Below are 19,110 nucleotides of genomic sequence, written 5' to 3'. Positions count from 1 at the left end.
GTCCTGCTCTTCTTCCGAGCAGAGCCGTGAATAAAGAAAGCAGTCTCTCGTCGTCTTGTCTCAACGCACCGTGCCAGACTCGAAGCAACGGATGGCGGCGGATTCCGTTCGAGAAGAAACAGGTTCGTTGGCTCAAACCTTCTGCGCTGCAAGACTACTGCTCCTCTGTTTTCCCGTCCTTTTCTTTCTGTCGTGGGTTTAAAGGTGGTGTCTTGACGCGCGATGCAATGTTACGTACGTCGCTCTCGGCCCTTGGAACGGGGACTCGATTCGGCGATCAATCTCGTTCTCTTTCTGGGGTTTGGCTCGATTGTTTGATCTTGTTTTGGTATTGGAACCTTGTAGGCTGATGAATTTGACGGTGGAGGAGGAACCGGGAGGCGTCGTTGGACATGACTGCGGATGAAATGGTGCGGGTGGGACGACGATTGATGTGCCGGACGAGGTAAATTCATGTCGATGTGTTTGCTGGATTTCTTTCGTTTATTAGTTTCTCGCCTCTAGTTCAAGTAAACGCGCGTGCATTTATCGACGCGTTGCGCGGAATCGGCGCCTGCTGATTTGCTGCTCGCTTGTCGGGCAGATAGAAGCAGGGGTCGCGTGAGTGCAATTTCTGAACTTGAAACAGAATGCTGCAGAGATAAGGAGAAGGACGAGGATTGCCATCTCTTTCCATACATGGATTGTGTCAGTAATGTGGGTGAGTGTACCGCGGCCACGGCGCCCATTTTGGGTTGTGATGATTTAAGGGATGGAACCCGAAGGAATGGAAGATCGGCAGAATCGGGCCGAGAGATCAGTATAGCGGATCTCGTCTGGTGCAAAGTAAGGGGCCCTTATTGGTGGCCAGGGAAGCTAACTGGTTGCTCTGCCGGAGTGACGAAGGATTATTTTGTGGTAGCATGTTTTGGGGAATGGGCACGTAGACCTGATCGGGTTTCGCTGATAAAGCCATTGTGGGAGCATTTCCCACTGATGGAGATGCAAAGCGGCACGGATAAGCTCCGTCATGCTGTGGACCGCGCTCTCGACGATCTCTCTAGGCGGGTGGAGTACGTGCTGACCTGCCGGTGTGTGCCCAGAGAAGTGCAAACCAGGTTCGAAGCTCAGGCTGAAGTTAATGCTGCTTCGGTGAAAAATTCAAGTCAGCAGGGCGCTGAAGATAGTGTTCTGAGTACGGCTTCTTTTACACCTCGAGAACTTGTCAAGTATGTTAGAAAATGGGGCGAATCGCCTCTCGGTGGACCTAGCAGACTCCTGCTTTCCGTGGCGAAGAGCCAACTGTTGGCCTTCTCCCGATGGAAGGGGTTTTCTCGGCTACCTGAATTCATATCGTTCAGTGGGAAGTTGGAGAACGAGGCCGACATGACTCCATTAGGAGATTGTTATCAGAACCCTATAGAGATTGATGGCGCTAATCCAGAGTTCAAGGGCTGTCGTGGGATGCGTGCAGTGAAGACAGGATGTTACATAAGCAACTCAAGTGAGCGTAAGAACAGTTTCCAAGACGGCATGCATCCTGGAAGAAAGAGAAAGACCTGCCTGGCCTTGTGCGCTGAAAACTGTCTTCGTACTTTAACTGATGAAGTTGGGTCCGGCAAAAGAGCTCGTGGGAACTCCTTTTTTTTTGGCGAAGCTGCTGGTCCAAATGAATCGGTATCAACATGTACAGGTGCTCTGATGAAGATTAGCGCGGATCAATCTGTGCACATGTTCGAGCAAAATCGGATGACAATGCTTGAGGTCCAGAGGAAAACAGAATGTCACATGAGCAACTCGAACGAGCTTAAGCACATTTCGCTTGACGTGGTGCATCCTGGAAGAAAGAGAAAGAGCTTCCCAGCCTCGTCGGCGAAGAATTGTCAGCGTATGTTGACGGATGAAGTTGGGTCAGATAAAGGAGCTTGTGGGAACTCGTTTGGCAAAGCTGCTGGTCCAAATGAATCGGTATCAGCATGTACAGGTGCTCCTAGCACGATCAGCATGGACCAATCCATGCAGTTCAAGCAAAATCATAGAGCGATGCACAGAATCGTTAAGTTTGCAAGTGAATCAAATGGGTCACTCCCATTGGCGGAGCATCTTAAAGAAAGTCCCTCGGGTAGAAGCAACAAAAACGGCCATTCTGGTCTCATTCCCCATGATTCCTGTAGTAGAAAAAACCTCCTTGGATATGTCTCTCCTAAACAGATGCTGTTACAGCTATGTCTTCTTGCTGGCAATCCCATGAGACAGAATAGATATCCGACTTGCACGGTGAGATACTTCTCGGAATTCAGAAATTTGGTTGTCCCGAATCATCTCCCATTGAAGTCATGTGGAGAGCCTGCACTAGAAGCATCTGTTGTGGAGACTCGGAGTATTTTGACAAAATTTGGCGTCGCAGAACCAATGGATCTGAAGTGCTTCAAGGATACTGTCAGGACCAGCACAGTAATTAGTAGCTTACAGGAACCGCGACTGACACTTCGAAATCGGAATGCAGGGGATTCTCAGCTTGAAACCCCATGTGAGAGGCCTGTTCCTTCTGTCGTACCAAAAATGGATCGCCAGTTTTGTCCTGCCTTTACCCAGGGCCCTCGATTGCCCCATGAAAATCCTCTGATGGAAGTAAGAAAGCCAATTCATGATGTCTCTGGAATGGATCGCCAGTTTTGTCTTGCCTTTACTCGGGTTCCTCAATTGCCCCATGAAAATCCTCTGGTGGAAGTAAGAAAGCCAATTCATGATGTCTCTGGAATGAGGATTGAGTGCCCAAAGGATCCATTTTCCACCGGCAGCACCATCCAGAGCATTCCCGTACAGCAACCATCGCTTGGAAACCAGAATGCAGGGGATTCTCTGATTGAAAGTGAGAGGCCCGTTCCTTCCATCAAACCACAAATAGGCCAGTTTCGTCATAGCTTGATTCAGAAATTACAAGTCCGTCGTCCAAATCCTTACATGAAAGTAAAACGGCCAAACGATGACATCCCTGCAACGGTGCTTGAGCGCTCCAAGGATTCATTTATGTCCAGCAAGATAATCCAAAGCTTTCCTGAACCGCAACTGTCTCTTGGAAATCAGAATGCAGGGGATTCTCTGCTTAAAGCCCCATGCAAAAAGCCTGTGCCTTCTATGGAACCACAAACAGATCAACAGTTTTGTCCCGTCTTGAATTGGAAATCACAGGCTTCTTTTCAAGATCCTTACGTGGAAGGCAAACGTACAAGTGATGATGTCTCTGGAACGGCACTTGAGTGCTCAAAGGATGCATTTATGACCGACAGGATAACCCAGAGCATTTCTGAACAGAAAGTGTTGCTTAAAGATGAGGAGGATACAGGGAATTCTGCGCTTGAAACCCCAAGCAAGAAGCCTGCTCATCTTACGGAACCACTAATCAATCACCATTATGATCCTGCCTCGATTCAGGAAGCTCAATTTCCTTGTGAAAATCCTTATGTGGAAGGAAAAAAGCCTGACAGTGAAGTCCCCGGGAGTTCCAAGGAAGACTATTTTTCGACTGCTCTGATTTTGACCTTTACCAACCTGAATCTAGCTCCTTCAGTAACTAAGCTGAACAAGATGTTCAGCTGCTTCGGCCCCTTGAAGGAATCGGAGTCGAAAGTGTTGAACAAGAGCAAGCAGGTTAAAATAGTCTTCAAGAATCGTACGGATGCAGAAACTGCTTTCATCAGACTCGGAGAGCATCGTATTTTCGGGCCACTACTTCGAAGTTATCGTCTCAAGTACGTGCGATCTAGCTCTCTTGAAGCTTCTTCTTCTCACCTAAGAAGGCACAACAAGAAGCGTCAGCAAGATAAGCTGTGACTCCAGGTCTTCTATTGCTCTTTACAGTTTATGCGTTACTCTTTCAATTCATACATGAATCTTGAAGATTTAAAAGAGTCCTGTCTTTCTTTTTTGCCTCGTCAGGGATCATTTGCATTTCAAGCTCGTTGGCCCATGGTGTCATGTTACATCTATGGAAAGGTATGGACTTTTTGCATTTGGAAGACGGGGGTTTTTAAGTAATGCTCCATAAGGTATCATTTGCTGCAAGTTGCTGATGATTGATGAACAGTGTGTCAAATTTGCTGGCGAAAGCCTCCTCTTCGATATTTACATAGTCTACCGCCAGCATCGGACTCAACCTTCATGGTCGCTTTTGTTAGATCTTGGGGGAAAAAACGATGTGTATGTACTCTTTTGTGCCCTTCATTTTTGTTTGGCCCGGAAATGTAACCTCGGTTGGGATATTAAGTTAGGTCCCTGCCGTGTGAAACAAAACAGGTGTTTGATAGGATTAACTTATGGAGTTGAGAGAGGATCTGAATACAATGCTTACATCTTAGCTGCAGTTTCCTTTCCATTTCTCAAAGTGCATAACATACCCAAATATTCCTCAATTCTGTGTTTTCAATCTCTGGGCGAATACTGCATCTTGTTACGTATAATTCTTCTCCAAGTGTTACAATGGACATTGGTGCGCTGGACGATCATGTTTCTTGTGTGCCAAGAAACGTGCCATAAAGGATTGAACGTCAACCATGAACTTGCAAATCCTATTCTATTGCCAATGGTGAAGAGAACTTTCTACATGATACATGCAGCTATAGTTGCATATCAAACATTGTGCAATTCAGCTACCTACTGTGGATTAAAACACGATATGGTATGGGACATCACTTTACATTGGATATAATTGTAAAAACTATTCTCAACTTTATTCTTCATATCATATACCGTTCTCACATTTCGAAATCTACTTTTTACGCCTAAAAGACCCATTTGCCTTGAAAGGATTCATTCTTACACATCAAATACCCCTCACCTAAAAACACCCATTTGCCTTCGTACCCGCCCAAACCCCTCCCCTGTTTTATCTTCTTCCAATCCGTTCTCCCTCCTCAGTCCCCTCACACACAGCACCACCCTCACCAAGCCACCCCCACAGCACCAACTTGCCGCGAGACCCCGCCACTGACGCCCTAGCTCCCACGGCCCCGTCTGAGGTCCACAATGGTTGCAACGATTGCTGAAGGAGGGACAGACAGTGCGTGGTGGAGAGGCTGAGACGCGGTGGTGGTTGCGTCGGGCCTGTATGCTAGGAGCGGAGACAGAGAGAGAGAATGCGTGTTGGGTTTCGTTTTGGGCTGAGGGTACTTTAAGAAATAAAATGACAATTCGATAAATTGCGCGATTATAAGATATAATTTGAAATCCAATATAAAAAGTCCAAAAGACTATTGTACTTTTAAAATATAAGGAGGGTTTGACATGGGTGTTCAAGTTGGATATATCCCCTCGCATTCGAATGTCATTACCCATCGCGAGGGAGAGAGATTCTTCAAATCGAGTCACTTGAAGTGAAACCGGTGCGACAATCTAAAGAGCGAGAGAGAGAGAATCTTCATATCAAAGTCACTCGAAGTGAAACCGGTGCAATAACCTAGGTGAGTGATCACGGATCGTTCAAAAGGCCCAAATCAAAATTGAAAGTAACATCCCAAAATGTAATAAAGCTTTTAAACTGACATCATGGGCAAAAGCCAAAATTCAAACTTAAGACCGAGGCTTCTCCTTCTTTTCCTTGAAAAGGGCCAGGAGGGACACACCGGAGACCTTCACGACCTTGAACCTGACACCAGGAATATCTCCCACAGCATGACCCTTTCGGCCAAAACCGGCAATCAAGACTTCGTCCTGGTTTCGAAATTGCAGTCATGGTCAGTAACCAGAAGGCAACAAGAGGAGGAGAAAAACGGTCGAATACTTAATAATACGCTATGGAAGATCTTACATTTTCCTCAATGTAGTTAAGGCAACCATCGTTGGGCACGAAAGCAGCTATCTTCTTCCCGTTTTTGATAAGCTGAACTCTGGCACATTTTCTAATGGCAGAGTTAGGCTGCTTAGCCTCAATACCTCTGCGCATTAAGTAATTATTATTTAGCACATTTTAGACAATATACTTGATAAAGAATCAGTAGTTTTTATTTCTGTGTACTTGAGAGAGATTGAGAGAGAGAATCTTACATCTTCTCAAGGACAATGCCCTTGGCATGAGAAGACCCAGCAAATGGCTTCTTCCACTCATTGCCAAGATGAGATTTCTTGTATGACTTGTCAGCCCATCTCTGCCTCCTTCGGTGAGACTTCAATTTGCGACCAGATCCCATACCACGTGTCTTCCTGCAAGGAAATGTCTGCTTAGCATCTAATAACCATACATCACATCCCCTATAGCGCATTGGAAAAACTGACACAGGTCGCCTAGATATCATTATGTTACCTATCTCTGATGAAAAATAGCTGAAAGCAGTGCCATAACTCAAATTGAATAGGCATTCCCAAAGTATCGATAGAGGGTAGCTTATCAATAGACATTGAGCAGCTATCTCCTAATAATTCAACTGATCCTCAAAAGTATTGCAGTGCCCTCTTTTAGGACAGAGAACGTACTGCTATTACATCATGTGAAGATACACATCTCCTGACGCTATGTCAACCATACTTTGTGCTAATCACTTCTATCTCCTCTATTGTTTGTCAAAGGCCTCTCCTCTTTGAAGCCAACAGAGGCTATATGCCAAACAGAAAAGCCATTAACATACTCTTAAGGTAATGTTCCAGCTTAAAATTTACTAGAATGTATGGCCACATTTAGATGTGGCATAGTGTCCAAAGTTATAGAGGCAATTTCATATGGCTCTACTAATTAAAGGGGTGCAAATTTATTCCCCAAATCCCAATATCCCAAGGTCAAACCTAACATATCATTAGGTTTTGCTTCGGAAGATAAACTCTGAAACCACAACTAAGGCAACAGAACTAAAGATACACCCGAAACGAAAGTTCTCATCAGTATACAATCAAGCAGAGAGCTTTTTATAAGCCAGCCTTCTCCTCTAACAAACTGATGAAGATTAACAAAGTCGATAAATGCTGAAGAACCAAAACCCAGAGACGCCTTTCAGAAATTTACGGAGCTGCTCAAAGCTATTCAGCCATTCTGATACTGAGAAAAACTCAAATTGACACAGATGTAATTTTCAAATCCAAACCCAGTATTACCATCATAACCTGCCCAGATTATTGACTCGGCCCAAAATCAAATGGGGGCTAGACTTCAGTCATCAAACACTCTTGATTTTTCCTTTACTCAAAAAGATTAAAGAAACGAAAAGAACAGCAGCAGCAGCAGCAGCATCGATTTCATCGCCCGGTCCGGTAAAACACAACCTCGAGCAACCTCAAATCTTTCTACCACTCTAGAGACAGATCAAAACATATCTAGCTTCCAATCCAAAAACATGAGAATCCAAAACCACAAGAACCGAGTCGCACGTTCGACAAATCAGAAACTAGAACAATCACGAAGATGAGAAGAAGGTAGAGTCGCAGTGTCGTACCCCATGGCGGCTGAGTAGGCGTTGTCCGGCCTCTGGAGGAAGTTTGGAGAGAGGTTGAAGAAGACCGGAGCGGCAGCTGCAAGAAGAAACCCTAGAGGCGCTCGTCAATGGCGGTTTATATACGTGTGTGTGCGTGGTCGGGCTTGTTTGGGCCTGTTTTCTGATTGGGCCTTGAATGCTTTGGGCCCAAAGGCCTGGCTCCGTTTTTATTTGTTTGGTGGTTTAGAGAAGGTGGATTTCATTTTGCCCGAAGAAGTTATTTTCCTCCAATTCTAAGCTTATTATTTTCAGTACATGAAAAAAAATTTAGTAGATCGATTAGTTTTCCGTCATCAGAATACCGGTAAAGTCGAAAAACAAATTATCGAAAGCAGTTTTCCTTAGGCTCCATTAGTATCGTGCTAATCTGGAAAATATTTTCCTAAAAATGACGCTTTCAAAAATTGAATGAAAAAAAATATATTCATCGTTCATAAAAATGTTTATACTAAATTGTAGTCGATGATAAAACTTTTTTTCATTAGCTAATTATTTCAGGTGATGCAAGCATGTCTTCCATAGCATACATTTTTCTTAAAACAAACGGAGCTAGTATTTACCTTATGGGGTTGCTTAACAGATAAGAACCGAGTTGTGCGTATATATTTATTGCGCGCGATACAGGTGCAATCCCTAAGCTACCAAGAGCAAATCGTTCCTCGTTTAGGTTGGTTGCCCGAGCTTTGATTCACATCTTAATTGATGTATCATATCACTATAGTATCACGAAGAATCTCAAATCGATATAATTGATAAGACAGGGCATACCCCTTGTCATTGTTAAAAAAAAAGCATATTATGTGACAGTTACATCAAGTGGAGATTGATGGCATATTAAAATTGACCAATCATATTAACCGCATGATATGCATCTTATCTTAATTATTACCACCTTGTGTAATATGTATACACTTTAATTGGAATTTTACACCATGTGTCACTACCACGTGGTGAAACGTTATCTAACAATACTCTCTCAATAGCAAGGCTAGCCCGTCTGAATTGATTTTTACTATTTACTAATCAAAATTTTACAGCACAAGCAATTTGATTTTTTTTAAAACTCGAAACAAGATTTTCATAAAATGTGAACACATAAATTTACATATATTTTTTGCAAAATTTTCTAAAGTTAAATAATATCTTAAATTCGACAGACTTTGGCTCAAACCTCTGCGAAAAACTCAGGGCCCCATAAAGCGAACAATGGGTAACAAATGGGGCTCGGTAAAAAGCTCTTCCTTCGGTTTCCTAGAAAGACATCGATTCTTAATAAAGGTAAGTTCTCGTACTAATGCCACGTTATTTTTCGCATGGTCGGTATTATAGACGTTCGAATAAATTTGAGAAGAAAAGATATATTGTCTAGAGAAATATTCTGTATTTGAGTTGAGGTCCATCAATCTAAATCTCTAATTTCTTAAAAGGGAGAAGTGTCACAGATTTTTTCTTCTTTAATGAGAAATGATACTTTATTCTTGTGCTAAATCACATTAACTAGTGTTTTTGAAATATTCGATCTGAAAATAACAATCACAATGGAACTAGAAAAGTTAGGGTAAAAGCCACCAAAAACCCAAAACTATGTTCATTGTGACGCATTTACTATAAATTTTTTTTTTCTATGACACCAAAAATCCCAAATTTGTACAGCACATTTATGTCCATCAAGGTTCTGTCAATGAACACCGTTAAAAATCTGCCTACATGAAAGCTGGAAAGCAAACGATATTGACATGATGCCCATATGGCTTAAGTGAAATAAAAACTATGTTTTGAATGATTTTGATGAAAACTTTGACGGAGAATAAATATATCAGATAAGTACAAATTGTGGGTTTTTTGTCACAAAAAAAAGTTTATGATAAATATGTCATGGATAGCATAGTTTGAAGTTTTTTATGTTAAAAAAAATTCGAGATAAATGTGTCATAGTAGACAAAGTTTAAAGTTTTTGGTAGCTTTTTCCCAAAAAGTCATCGCAGTAGAAAATTGCAGAACTTTTCTTATTTCGCCGTTCAAGAGTCAACAGGGCACGCTAACTCCAGCCATCATTCGGGATCTCCTTTCCTGAAAAGAAAATCCCGAACTGATTCAAGATATCCCCGTTCCATAAGTGCTTGTCTTGATGGGTTCAAGTACTAGGAATAAGAGGGACCGTATTCATGCTCCATCAATCCTCATTTGCATCTTATTCTTGTTCTTGTTTTGCGTTTCATATCCACCTCTGCTGCTAATGAGTCGTCGCCAACGTTCTTTGGAGCGATGCCTGTGTATTTCTCATGCACACGAACCCATGGCACATACAACGTTGGCCGAATCCTATGTGAAACCACATGTTCCAACAATTGAGATTAATGAGGTCCATACGCATCCGGCTCATGCACTAATAAGGTCAGTTTTTGCGAGCATAGTATTGTCGCCGTGTTTCATTAGCAATACTAGTTTCCCTGTACCGAATCCACTCTTTGGAAACCAGACTTGCGTGTCTGCATAAGCTGTTCATCCATACAACTATTTCATCAAACTGCAAATTGCCAAAAGAAGGGCAAACAAATGATTCTACAGAGCGAATAAGATAACATGCGTAAAGATCCTCACATATCATATGTGACCAGAGTGACCTACTCGTGCGCAAATGTATACAGTTTTCGGTTTCCAAAGCTAGAATGAGAACATTCTACAAACAACTTCTAAATCGTTGCAGAATCATACATTAAATTCTGCACATTGTTGATCAAGCCCAGCATCACCTTGCAGTGAAGGCAGAGGAGCGCTTCATCCAAGGCACCATAGACAATTCTAAACCCAAAAAGGCTCGTGAGTATAAACATACCTGCACAAATTTTTGCGTGTGTATAAGCCACTAAAACTTATCCATATTATAATGCTACACTCTACAATGGACTTGTCCACTGAGAATTCTCAAGAATTCAACAAGGATAACAGAATAGCCGAATCATCACGAAGCTCCTTAGAATAGATAAAAGAGTCGCTTAAACAACGAAAGAAGTAATGGAAGAAACAAAGATCAGCTTGCCTACCTGCTATTCCATCTACTTATTCCCCTTCTTCCACAAGACACCGATTCTTTTCAGCATGTTCCCATTTTTCTTCTTGGGAGATTCATCGTCCATGTCTTCGGAATAAGGTGAACCAAGAGTATGGTAATTGTCAAGGGAGCCTGCTCTTTCGACAAACTTCCCGTTGTTCCCAGCAGAAAGCATGGCGGTCGCAGCCTCAGCTGCTTTCCTCCACTGGTCAGATTGCACCTTCAGCCTCCTCAACTCGGCCTCCATTTCCGAGTTCGCAGCTTGAGCTGCATCGAGCTGCTCGGTGACCCGAGCTGCTCTCCTGCTGCTTTTATCAGCCTCCTCTGTCAGATATCCCAGTTTCATCGAAGCCTCTCGCTCCGCGGCCCGCGCAGCTTCCACCAAAGCCACTGCCTCATCATTCGCTTTGTTCTTGTCCACATCCCTCTCATTTATTTCGTTCTTGAGCCTTTCATATTCCTCAGCCAAATTCTGCATCTCTCTTGTTTTTTCCAATATATTTTCCTTCAAACCTTCCAAATCCACCTGAGACTTGCTCAACTCCATCTTGAGTTCATATTCTCTTGCACTGGCCTGGTCGTTCTCCTTCTTCACACTTAGTTTCTGATTCTCATCCAAGACAGTCTGGAATTCTGCTTCCTTTTCTTTTGATTTTGCAGTCAGTTCTTCAATAAGACTCTTGGCTGCCTCTAATTCGGCCTCCAGTTTAGCCTGCCTCTGGAAGGACTCTTGTTTTATACGTTCAGCGGTTTCATAAGCACTTCTGATTTGCAATGTGCTCTGGATATACTCTTCTTGATACCTAGTCTCAGCAGTACCCAGAGCCGACTTTAATTGAATTGCCTCAAGTTTCGCGGAATTAAGCTCTGCTTTGAGCTTGTTTATGTCTTCATCTACGCTATCTCCGAGTGGGAAGTTTGCATCGCTTGTGGAATTAGCTGGACAATTGTTACTGCCACTAAGATCAGTTTGGAGTTTCTTCATGAGATCATCCAAAGACTTTTCTCGAGATTTCGACTGTTCTAACTCAATAAATAGAGAGCTATAAGCATCCTTGGCTTTCATGCTCTCTGAACGAAATATCTCGACAGTGGCATTTGCCGCTTCCAATTGCTTCTGAGCATTGTTCACGACTTCTAGAGCCTGAGCTTCCGACTCTCTGCAGTTAGTAAGCTCGATCCTCAGGTTTTCAACGAGGGCTAGGGTTTCCGAAAGCTCCATCCTCAAACGCTGGATCTCGTGATGCGCTGATTCTGCGTGCTTAGTTTGGGTAGCTTCAGATTCAGCCACCATCTCTAGGTGTGCCTTGAGCTTCTTTATTTCATTCATGGCTGAAGCTAATGCAGCTGAATCCAAAGAGTATTGCTTTTGGATGGCCTCGAGTTCGGACTGCCAAGCTTTATCACGATCTTGGGAAATTTTAAGCAGTTCCTGAACCCGGGCTTCGTCAGAAGCCGAAAGCTCCAACAGCTGCTGTTGCAACTCCTCAAGTGTTTTTGACATGGCCAAGAGCTGCTTCCTGGCCTCTTCAGCTTCCTGCTGGGCTTGCCTTTTTGCCAATTCAGATGAGTCCAATTGGTTCTTTGCCTTCTTCAGATCTTCTTGGAGTTGAACGATCTGTGATTCCAATTCGGATGCTCTGCTCAAGCGTTTCTTCTGTAGTTCATGAATGCAAAAACATTTATCATTAAAAGAAAAAATCAAGGCTCAGAGAAACTTCATAGAGAAAACTTCCAAGCTGTAAGTGACCATGTAGAAAAGTATATTGTCTACATAACCAGTATTGCACATGTTCGCATATATCTGGCATGTTTAATTATAGCCAGATGATAACAACTGAAATAAGTTATTATGGCATCTACAAAAGCAAGCTTGCTTAAAATCTGATTTCAAAGCCTGTACTGAGAAAGTAGTTTGAAAAACATTTTACTATGCAGAAACTTCTCAACTGTTTGCAGTCTTTGAACATAAAATTGTTTTTTAGAAACTCACAACAAAGACCAACACCGTAAGCATAGAAGGGTGAGAGAATGCATGTGTATCAGCACATAGATAAGCATGCAAATTCATGAACGCAGCATCAATTTCAGATTTCACAAATTGCTAGAGTCAACGGTGGGTTCTGATATTGCCTTCACAAATAGTACCTCAGATGATGCTGAAGTTCGAGGCGACTTGCGCTCAGCAACTTTAGGACTTTTGTCTTTAGGAGTCCTTGCAGGAGCATTTGGGGAGGATGAAATTTTCTCCGGATCAGATCCTGGAATTTTAAGCTGGCGCGAAGTTCGAGGCGTTCCGGGCGATTTCCTTTGAGGAACTTCCTGAGAATTGGTTCTGCACCACAAGTTCAACATGAAAATTAATTAGTACTTTGTCTCACCAACATGCCAAAAAATAAATCATATGAAATTACAGTAGAAGGAATACGGTTCTTCTTCCGGCTGCAACATGTTAGTCAATGCAAAACCATCATTAAGGGTATGTTAAGAAGGGAAGGGCCAACAGCACTTAATAGACTTTTCGATGTTAATGGTTGTTCAGGTGCAACTTTTTAGTCATCAGGAATCGGCAGATGTCAAGGCAGGTGTCCTTTCAAGCTGGTGTACCAATACTAGCAGGCTAATTATGCATATAGTACATGTGTAAGGTGACAATTGCCACTAATAAACTCGAACCTACTCAAGTAAACACAAGCTGCCCAACCGCAAAATCAACGAGGCATACATAACAACTAACATGTAAGATGTTATGAATCTACCATACACTTGACATGTTTAGTCAGTAGCATATAAACTGAAAGGAAATATGGCACTTTTTTCATGGAGAAAAATAGAAAAACCAAACTAAAATTGCCTAGGAATGTGAAAACAGAATATTTAGTATGACAAGAAATTGAAATTTGTTTAGAGTCTTTATATGCACTCATATGAAAGAAAGTTAAAACAGAAATTGCATAAATCTGCATAGAGGTAGAGACTTTCCGATTTTTGAATTTAGAAGATATTAAGATGATTCAGTGTAAAAGAAGCTAACAGAAATGCATTCTTACAATCAGCAAGTAATAACACAGAAGGTATGCATCTGATTTAGCTCACAGGATTCTAATTAATAGCTGATACATAAATTTAACACATGGTAGAGAACGATATCCGAAATGAGGCAAGAAGACCATGATCTATGCGAATGACTAGGTTCCTGCCATGGCTCATACAACATAACACTGAAAACAGAAACAAGTCCATGGATTAGTGCAGATAAAGGCTGTGTCTAATAGATCAATCGACAAAGATTATGATGACACAGAACGTGAGAAGCACTTCCTTATTCTGTTACCAGAACAAGCATCTTACCCAAATTATTCTTGCATGTTCTCACAAAATGCTCCTAGAGCAAATTCAAGAACATACTGTTAACAGCAACACGCCGTTCACAGCAACAGAATCTCTGTATTCTTGACAGAAGAGAAAATACCAAGTCGGAGAATACTAGCGCATCGGATCAAATGGCTAACTCACCGTGCTTGTGGCGTCTGCATGATTTAGGTCCTCCTCAACCAAATAGCAAAACGAGTAGAGACGAACCCCTCCCCTTCACAACCCCCTGACCCACACCTCCTGCAACATTTTCCAATGAAACTCCTTCTTGAAGAAATTAATGGGAAAGAAAAAAGTATGTGCAAGCATGTAGGAATGTAAGTATGATGATGTATAAAAGAAACTAGGTTAATGGTCCACGACAGGGACAGCCACCTCAATGAGTATTTAGTACATTACCCAACAAACAAACAAACACACGATCCCTTCAAAGAAACTCCACAGACACTTTCCACCCCACTACCAACCACAACTACGAAACAAGAACCCTAAAAGATTTTAGCCATATAAGAAAATAGAAAAAGCATGAAAGAACTCACTGAATTCATCATAAACAGCGTCTCTGCAATTTTTTTTTCTCTTTCTTTTTTATCCTTTCCTCTTCACCTTCCTTCCCTTTTACTCTATCACTTAACTCTTGAGTTTAAGGCACAGTATTGGAGGACACCCAACATCATGGGCCAAAAAGCAAAAAGAGCAATAAATGAAAATAATGACCACGAAGACTGCCCTTTTCTTATTAAAATCACTAGAGGGCTTCCTGAGGAAGTGGGAAGATCTCCAAAAACTTCAAGCTCGAGCATTAACAGCTTGCGTAACGTCTCGTAGGGCATTTCCGGTATGAAATCACAAGCGACAACCCCCCCACAAATATCTAGCAAAATCATTCAACAAATCTGAAATTTGCCATTGATAGTAAATACTTAACAACAGGGCAAAAGCGGCACCACCATCGAAAGGGGAAAAGGAACACGGAAGCTACAGAAGAAAAGGCTCCAACTTTACTTGACGAGCTCAGACCAAAGAAAATATGTCCCCCAAGAGAAACATCTTCTTTTAAATTTACAAGAGAACCCCATTTCGGATTCCTCCATTTAAAGGCAAGCGAAAGAAAAAAGGTCCTAACTTGATGCGAACAGATTTGCATTTCGCCGGAAGAAAGCAGAGAAGAGTTACACCACAACACACGGATTAAAAGGAAAGGAAAAAAGAAAACAGAGCACCTGTATAGTCGCAAAAGGAATGCACTTCAACGGAGAAAGTGGTAAGAATAGAACAAGGGCATTTCGAGCTTACCGCCGGCAGATGAGGTTTTTCAAATGGCGGGGGTTGAAGCAGGGATGCGAGTTGGTTTGGTTTTGAACAATGTGGGCGAAACCGAGGAGGATGTCCCCGAGAAAGGGGAAAAATTACGTAAACAGTCTCTGAACTTTGGCTCAATATGTAATTTAATCTTTGAATTTTTAATTTATTCAATATAATCTTTAAATTTTAATATTCAATATGATCCCTAAAATTTTAATTTATTTAATGTGATCGACTACATTGAACATTTTTATATAGTTCAGGGATTGAATTGAACTTTTAATAATATTTTTATATAATTTAGGGACTGAATTGAATATATACCAAAAATTCGAGAATCACATTGAATAAATTAAAAATTTAGAGACCATATTAAATATTAAGTTAAAATTCAGGGACTATATTAAATAAATTAAAAATTTAGAAATCAGATTACACATTGCGTAAAAATTCAATGTATTGATTGTGTGGTTATCCTCGAGAAAAAGCATGGAAAAACTAGAGAAGGAACTCTTAGAGAGAGACGGAGGTCACGGGAAGGAAGGGATTTTGATTGGATTGGATTGGGCCAATGGCATCTTCGCCTTCTGGTTCTTCTTCTACGTCGACCTCAGCTGTCTTTCTTCACTTCTCACTTCCCAAAAACCCAGTCTCTGCAGAGAGAGAAGAGCCCAAGCTGACTACTTGACTGCTGTTGCAGTGCTTTTCACGATGCGCACGCTCTTTCACTTTGCACGCGCCGTTTCTAGTGACCCGTTGCTTCTCGCAGTTCATCCAGGATTATAATGGCTGTTTACTTTCAATTATGTTTATTCAGATTACCTTGCTTCTTCTCCGTAAACTCTTTTGATGACATGTTTGTTCCCTGCCTTTATCTTAAAGCTCTCGCTTAGAAAAATGTCAAAAGGAAAAGCTACCCTTATTCTTGGCTTATCTTACGGGATGGTTCTACTTAAAACCTAAGATAAGAATGGTGGCTTGAAGCTCTCGCTCCGTAAACATTGACATAGGAGCGGAGACCATTTTGATTCCGGTATAGTAGCAGTAAACTTGAAAGAGAAAGATTGATTTACTACATGATGATTCTCTTGAAAAAGATCAAAATCGCAATCTTTATTTCAAAGTTGCTAAAAAGAGAAGAAAATCCATTAGCATTGAATAAGAGAACCGGGACTTCCTCAAATACATTTGTCAAGAGAGTCGTATAAACTCTTTTAATTTTAAATATGTCACTTCGTTTCAAATATACTCTTTTTTAAAATTTTCAAGATACGTGGATATGCATTATAGTTTTAATTGGTATCTCTATATCACTCGTTAACAAGATCCTTTTCTCTGTAAGAAATATGCGGTAACTCCAATTCCATTTGATTTTTGAAGTTGATAGAGGGATGTGACGACCAAGAACCAATCATTAACCCCACAGTGAAGGGTTACCAAGAGGGGGGCAACCAAGTCAATACCTTGTTTGTGGTTAGAATCTTTGGAGAGTCAAACAAAGAAGAAAGGGAAACAGTTTGGTTTGTAGATCCCAAATCTTGATTTGAACCCAAAAGATCTGGGTTGTGTTCAATGGACCGAAACCTCTTTCCTCAACGAAACTGGAGGAAGGGTGTCCGAGAACATGTGCTTGCTGTCCTATTCGATGCATGTACCGATTCGCCCGAATCAAGCTGGGGCCAACAGCAAACACCGAAATCGTCCCCCATGTCGTGCTTTGGTCGGATCGATAGGTCCAGAGTCACGAGCACAAAACATTGCCGGTCAGTGATCACATGGGAGCTGCGGCAGTTGGTGACGACCCTTTTGATTGCCGTGAATTCTGCAGTGGTCTTGGCCTCGCTCGATCGCTCCAAAAAAGCACTAAGTCGTCGGCTCCTGTTTGGCCTAAAAATGGGGGGGAAAGTTATGGGACAAGAGGGGGCCAAGAACAATCGAAGCCTCGGACGTTGGTTGTCTGTTTAAGGGCCCCAAGAGGAAGCAAAAGGAAAAGAACATGGGATAGCTACTATATATAAAGTATAATAACATTCTGGGGTTTGTGATATTGATGGTGGGACGTCTTGGCCTATGTTGTTTCCTTTGGGATCAAGAAGATGGGGGAGGTTGCAGAGGAAAGGGAATTTATAATCGTAAGGATTGATAATGTTGGTAATCCTCAACTTTTGTTTCATAAACATTGTTAGGTGCGGTGCATGAATTTTCTTTTTTTTCTATTCAATTTAGTCTCTAAACTTTTAAGAATTCACTTGACGTCGTTTTCACAAGTATCAGCATTTACGTGGCTTTCGGGTGCGGGATCTCTCTGTCTCTCTATCTTAAACGGAAATTACGTCGGCGTTATCCAATTACAAGCCGCTAGTTTTGGACACCACCACCACTCACCAACGCGATGCTCGGCCGCACCACCCGCTCTACAATCACTACTGGACTCGGTCACCACCCCCACAAGCACCCCAAACCCGACCACCACCACCATTGCTATCACCATCATCGCTAGCACTTAAGACTCGACAGCTCCGCCATCGCCACCCCACGCATTCATCAACATCCCCTTTTCCACTTTTCCTTATCTCCCTCTCTTCTTTGATCTGAGGACTACGATCTGGAATTTTGAGATCATGACATCGAATATGAGGTGCAACGATCTTGAATCAGAAGAGAGAAAAGAGTTGTGCCATCGATGGCACCCTTGGACACTATTGGTAGTTGAGGAAGAAAGAAAAAGAAAAAGAAAGAAAAAAAGGTAAACGGGAAAAAGAAATGAAAACTATATATCTTCCCACGATTGGAAAAGCATAAATTATGGGTCTCTGTCGTTTTCCAGCCCATTCATTGCTAGATGGCAGTCAGTCCGCATTAGGGAAAAGCGTGCGATATTACATTGTGTTTACCAGAAAGACCGCATTGAACCTACTTTTAGAAGCTCGGGGAATAGATTGAAAAAGATTAATTCGGGTATGATATTGATTCGAGGAAATGTTTAGGGATCATAGTATTATCCTTCTTCATAATCTATGAGCCGAAGTAGTTAGCAATTTATGTTTTTTTTATCTTTAAGAAGAAACCTATGATGGTTCAAGGAAACAAAGTAAGCAATCCTCGGTGCATTTGTAACATCTACTTCTTCTTCTCTTCTTTTTTCTCTATTTGACCATTTATGTTGACATCGATAACATTCAAGTAAACAAAATTGTAGATCTCACTTGTTAGATGGACGAAATGGGATAGGACCTAGCATTGGGCTGACATAAAGATTTCTCAATACGAGAAGACATGCATGAGCTCACGAACATTCGAAGGGAATTTCTACAATCTTTCGGAGAAATAGTTCTCCGGGCGATTTTTTAAGGAATTGGAAGATGCGTTGCGGATGATTCCTAGAGAGATGGGTGGGTGTCGGATCACAAATGAATAGATCTCATCCGCTCATCGAGTAACTTCGAAAGTTTTATGTGTCACGAATCGTGGGATAGCGATGATTTGGTTTCATTCTCACAAATGACAAAGATCAATGATCGATCCTCGGCCTAGGAAAGGACCAGCCCAGATTTCAGGGTACCATGCGAGCTTTCGCTGGGTTCTGTAAGCCCACAAAGGCCCTAGCACTTGAAGAAAATTTGGAGAAGGAATTACAGCAAAAGTCCCTACCTTTACGTACGGGGAGAACACTTCGACTCTACATTTTTTTATTGAAGCAATCAAAATCCTAACATCTTTTGTTAAAAAGTGCAACGGGGCTCTTTCGATCCCCAACGCTCTGATTTCAGACTGTCCTACAAACAATGCTCAATTGTCTAGCAAGTAGTTTTTGGGCAAAGTAAACTTGATTGTACTTTTTCAAAAGATTCAGGATCGGATTGGATATCCGGAACCGGACAATACTTAGGGCTTTTTGCCAGTGAAAGTCAGACCATTATTACCGTGTCAATTTCGCAACTG

The 19,110-nt window shown here is 41.9% G+C and overlaps 4 protein-coding genes across 5 annotated transcripts in view; 1 reads left to right on the top strand and 3 right to left on the bottom strand.

Moving 5' to 3' along the window:
- LOC115673745 (40S ribosomal protein S23) overlaps positions 1-7,421 on the bottom strand; it is a 77,214-nt gene extending 69,793 nt beyond the window's left edge. The window contains exon 1 of the mRNA XM_030596004.2: positions 7,398-7,421. Coding sequence (XP_030451864.1) covers positions 7,398-7,402 — 5 coding nt within the window. The 5' untranslated portion in view covers positions 7,403-7,421. The remainder of the gene's footprint in view (positions 1-7,397) is intronic.
- On the top strand, positions 92-4,354 carry LOC115673450 (uncharacterized). The gene is made up of 3 exons (XM_030595621.2): positions 92-122; positions 584-3,819; positions 3,919-4,354. Exons 1-2 carry the CDS (start codon positions 92-94, stop codon positions 3,811-3,813), a joined length of 3,261 nt encoding a protein of 1,086 aa, XP_030451481.2. The 3' UTR covers positions 3,814-3,819; positions 3,919-4,354.
- On the bottom strand, positions 5,419-7,533 carry LOC115673744 (40S ribosomal protein S23-like). The gene is made up of 4 exons (XM_030596000.2): positions 7,398-7,533; positions 6,022-6,177; positions 5,786-5,912; positions 5,419-5,688 (listed from the first exon to the last, which is right to left on the bottom strand). The coding sequence occupies exons 1-4, from the start codon at positions 7,400-7,402 to the stop codon at positions 5,548-5,550; spliced, it is 429 nt and encodes a 142-aa protein (XP_030451860.1). The 5' UTR covers positions 7,403-7,533; the 3' UTR covers positions 5,419-5,547.
- Positions 7,534-9,983: 2,450 nt separating this feature from the next.
- LOC115673732 (interactor of constitutive active ROPs 2, chloroplastic) lies at positions 9,984-15,258 on the bottom strand. Of its 2 annotated transcripts, none has more exons than XM_030595987.2 (5): positions 15,160-15,258; positions 14,005-14,103; positions 12,637-12,823; positions 10,481-12,145; positions 9,984-10,272 (listed from the first exon to the last, which is right to left on the bottom strand). In XM_030595987.2, the coding sequence occupies exons 2-4, from the start codon at positions 14,022-14,024 to the stop codon at positions 10,493-10,495; spliced, it is 1,860 nt and encodes a 619-aa protein (XP_030451847.2). In that variant the 5' UTR covers positions 14,025-14,103; positions 15,160-15,258; the 3' UTR covers positions 9,984-10,272; positions 10,481-10,492. The 2 variants fall into 2 exon arrangements, with proteins under 2 accessions (XP_030451847.2, XP_056170550.1); XM_056314575.1 differs by having other exon boundaries at positions 15,087-15,223.
- Positions 15,259-19,110: the final 3,852 nt, after the last annotated feature.

This window comes from Syzygium oleosum, unplaced genomic scaffold (genome assembly GCF_021117445.2).
Source record: "Syzygium oleosum isolate NSW1041296 unplaced genomic scaffold, Sole_v2.1 Sole_v2.09, whole genome shotgun sequence".
In the NCBI taxonomy this organism is placed as follows: Eukaryota; Viridiplantae; Streptophyta; class Magnoliopsida; order Myrtales; family Myrtaceae; genus Syzygium; species Syzygium oleosum.
Note: the sequence above shows the minus strand (reverse complement) of the source record. Positions and strands in the feature narration are given on the sequence as shown.

What these genes read in the sequence shown, in the direction of transcription:
- LOC115673744 (XM_030596000.2), bottom strand. An exon ending in GGCATTGTCCTTGAGAAGAT is followed by an intron (nt 5,913 to 6,021) that starts GTAAGATTCTCT and finishes CTTAATGCGCAG; the next exon opens with AGGTATTGAGGCTAAGCAGC. An exon ending in TTAACTACATTGAGGAAAAT is followed by an intron (nt 5,689 to 5,785) that starts GTAAGATCTTCC and finishes TTTCGAAACCAG; the next exon opens with GACGAAGTCTTGATTGCCGG.
- LOC115673450 (XM_030595621.2), top strand. Translation starts at nt 92, where the DNA reads ATGGCGGCGGATTCCGTTCGAGAAGAAACAG. An exon ending in TTCCGTTCGAGAAGAAACAG is followed by an intron (nt 123 to 583) that starts GTTCGTTGGCTC and finishes CTTGTCGGGCAG; the next exon opens with ATAGAAGCAGGGGTCGCGTG.
- LOC115673732 (XM_030595987.2), bottom strand. Translation starts at nt 14,024, where the DNA reads ATGCAGACGCCACAAGCACG. An exon ending in ATGCAGACGCCACAAGCACG is followed by an intron (nt 12,824 to 14,004) that starts GTGAGTTAGCCA and finishes CTTGTGGTGCAG; the next exon opens with AACCAATTCTCAGGAAGTTC. An exon ending in GAACTTCAGCATCATCTGAG is followed by an intron (nt 12,146 to 12,636) that starts GTACTATTTGTG and finishes CATGAACTACAG; the next exon opens with AAGAAACGCTTGAGCAGAGC.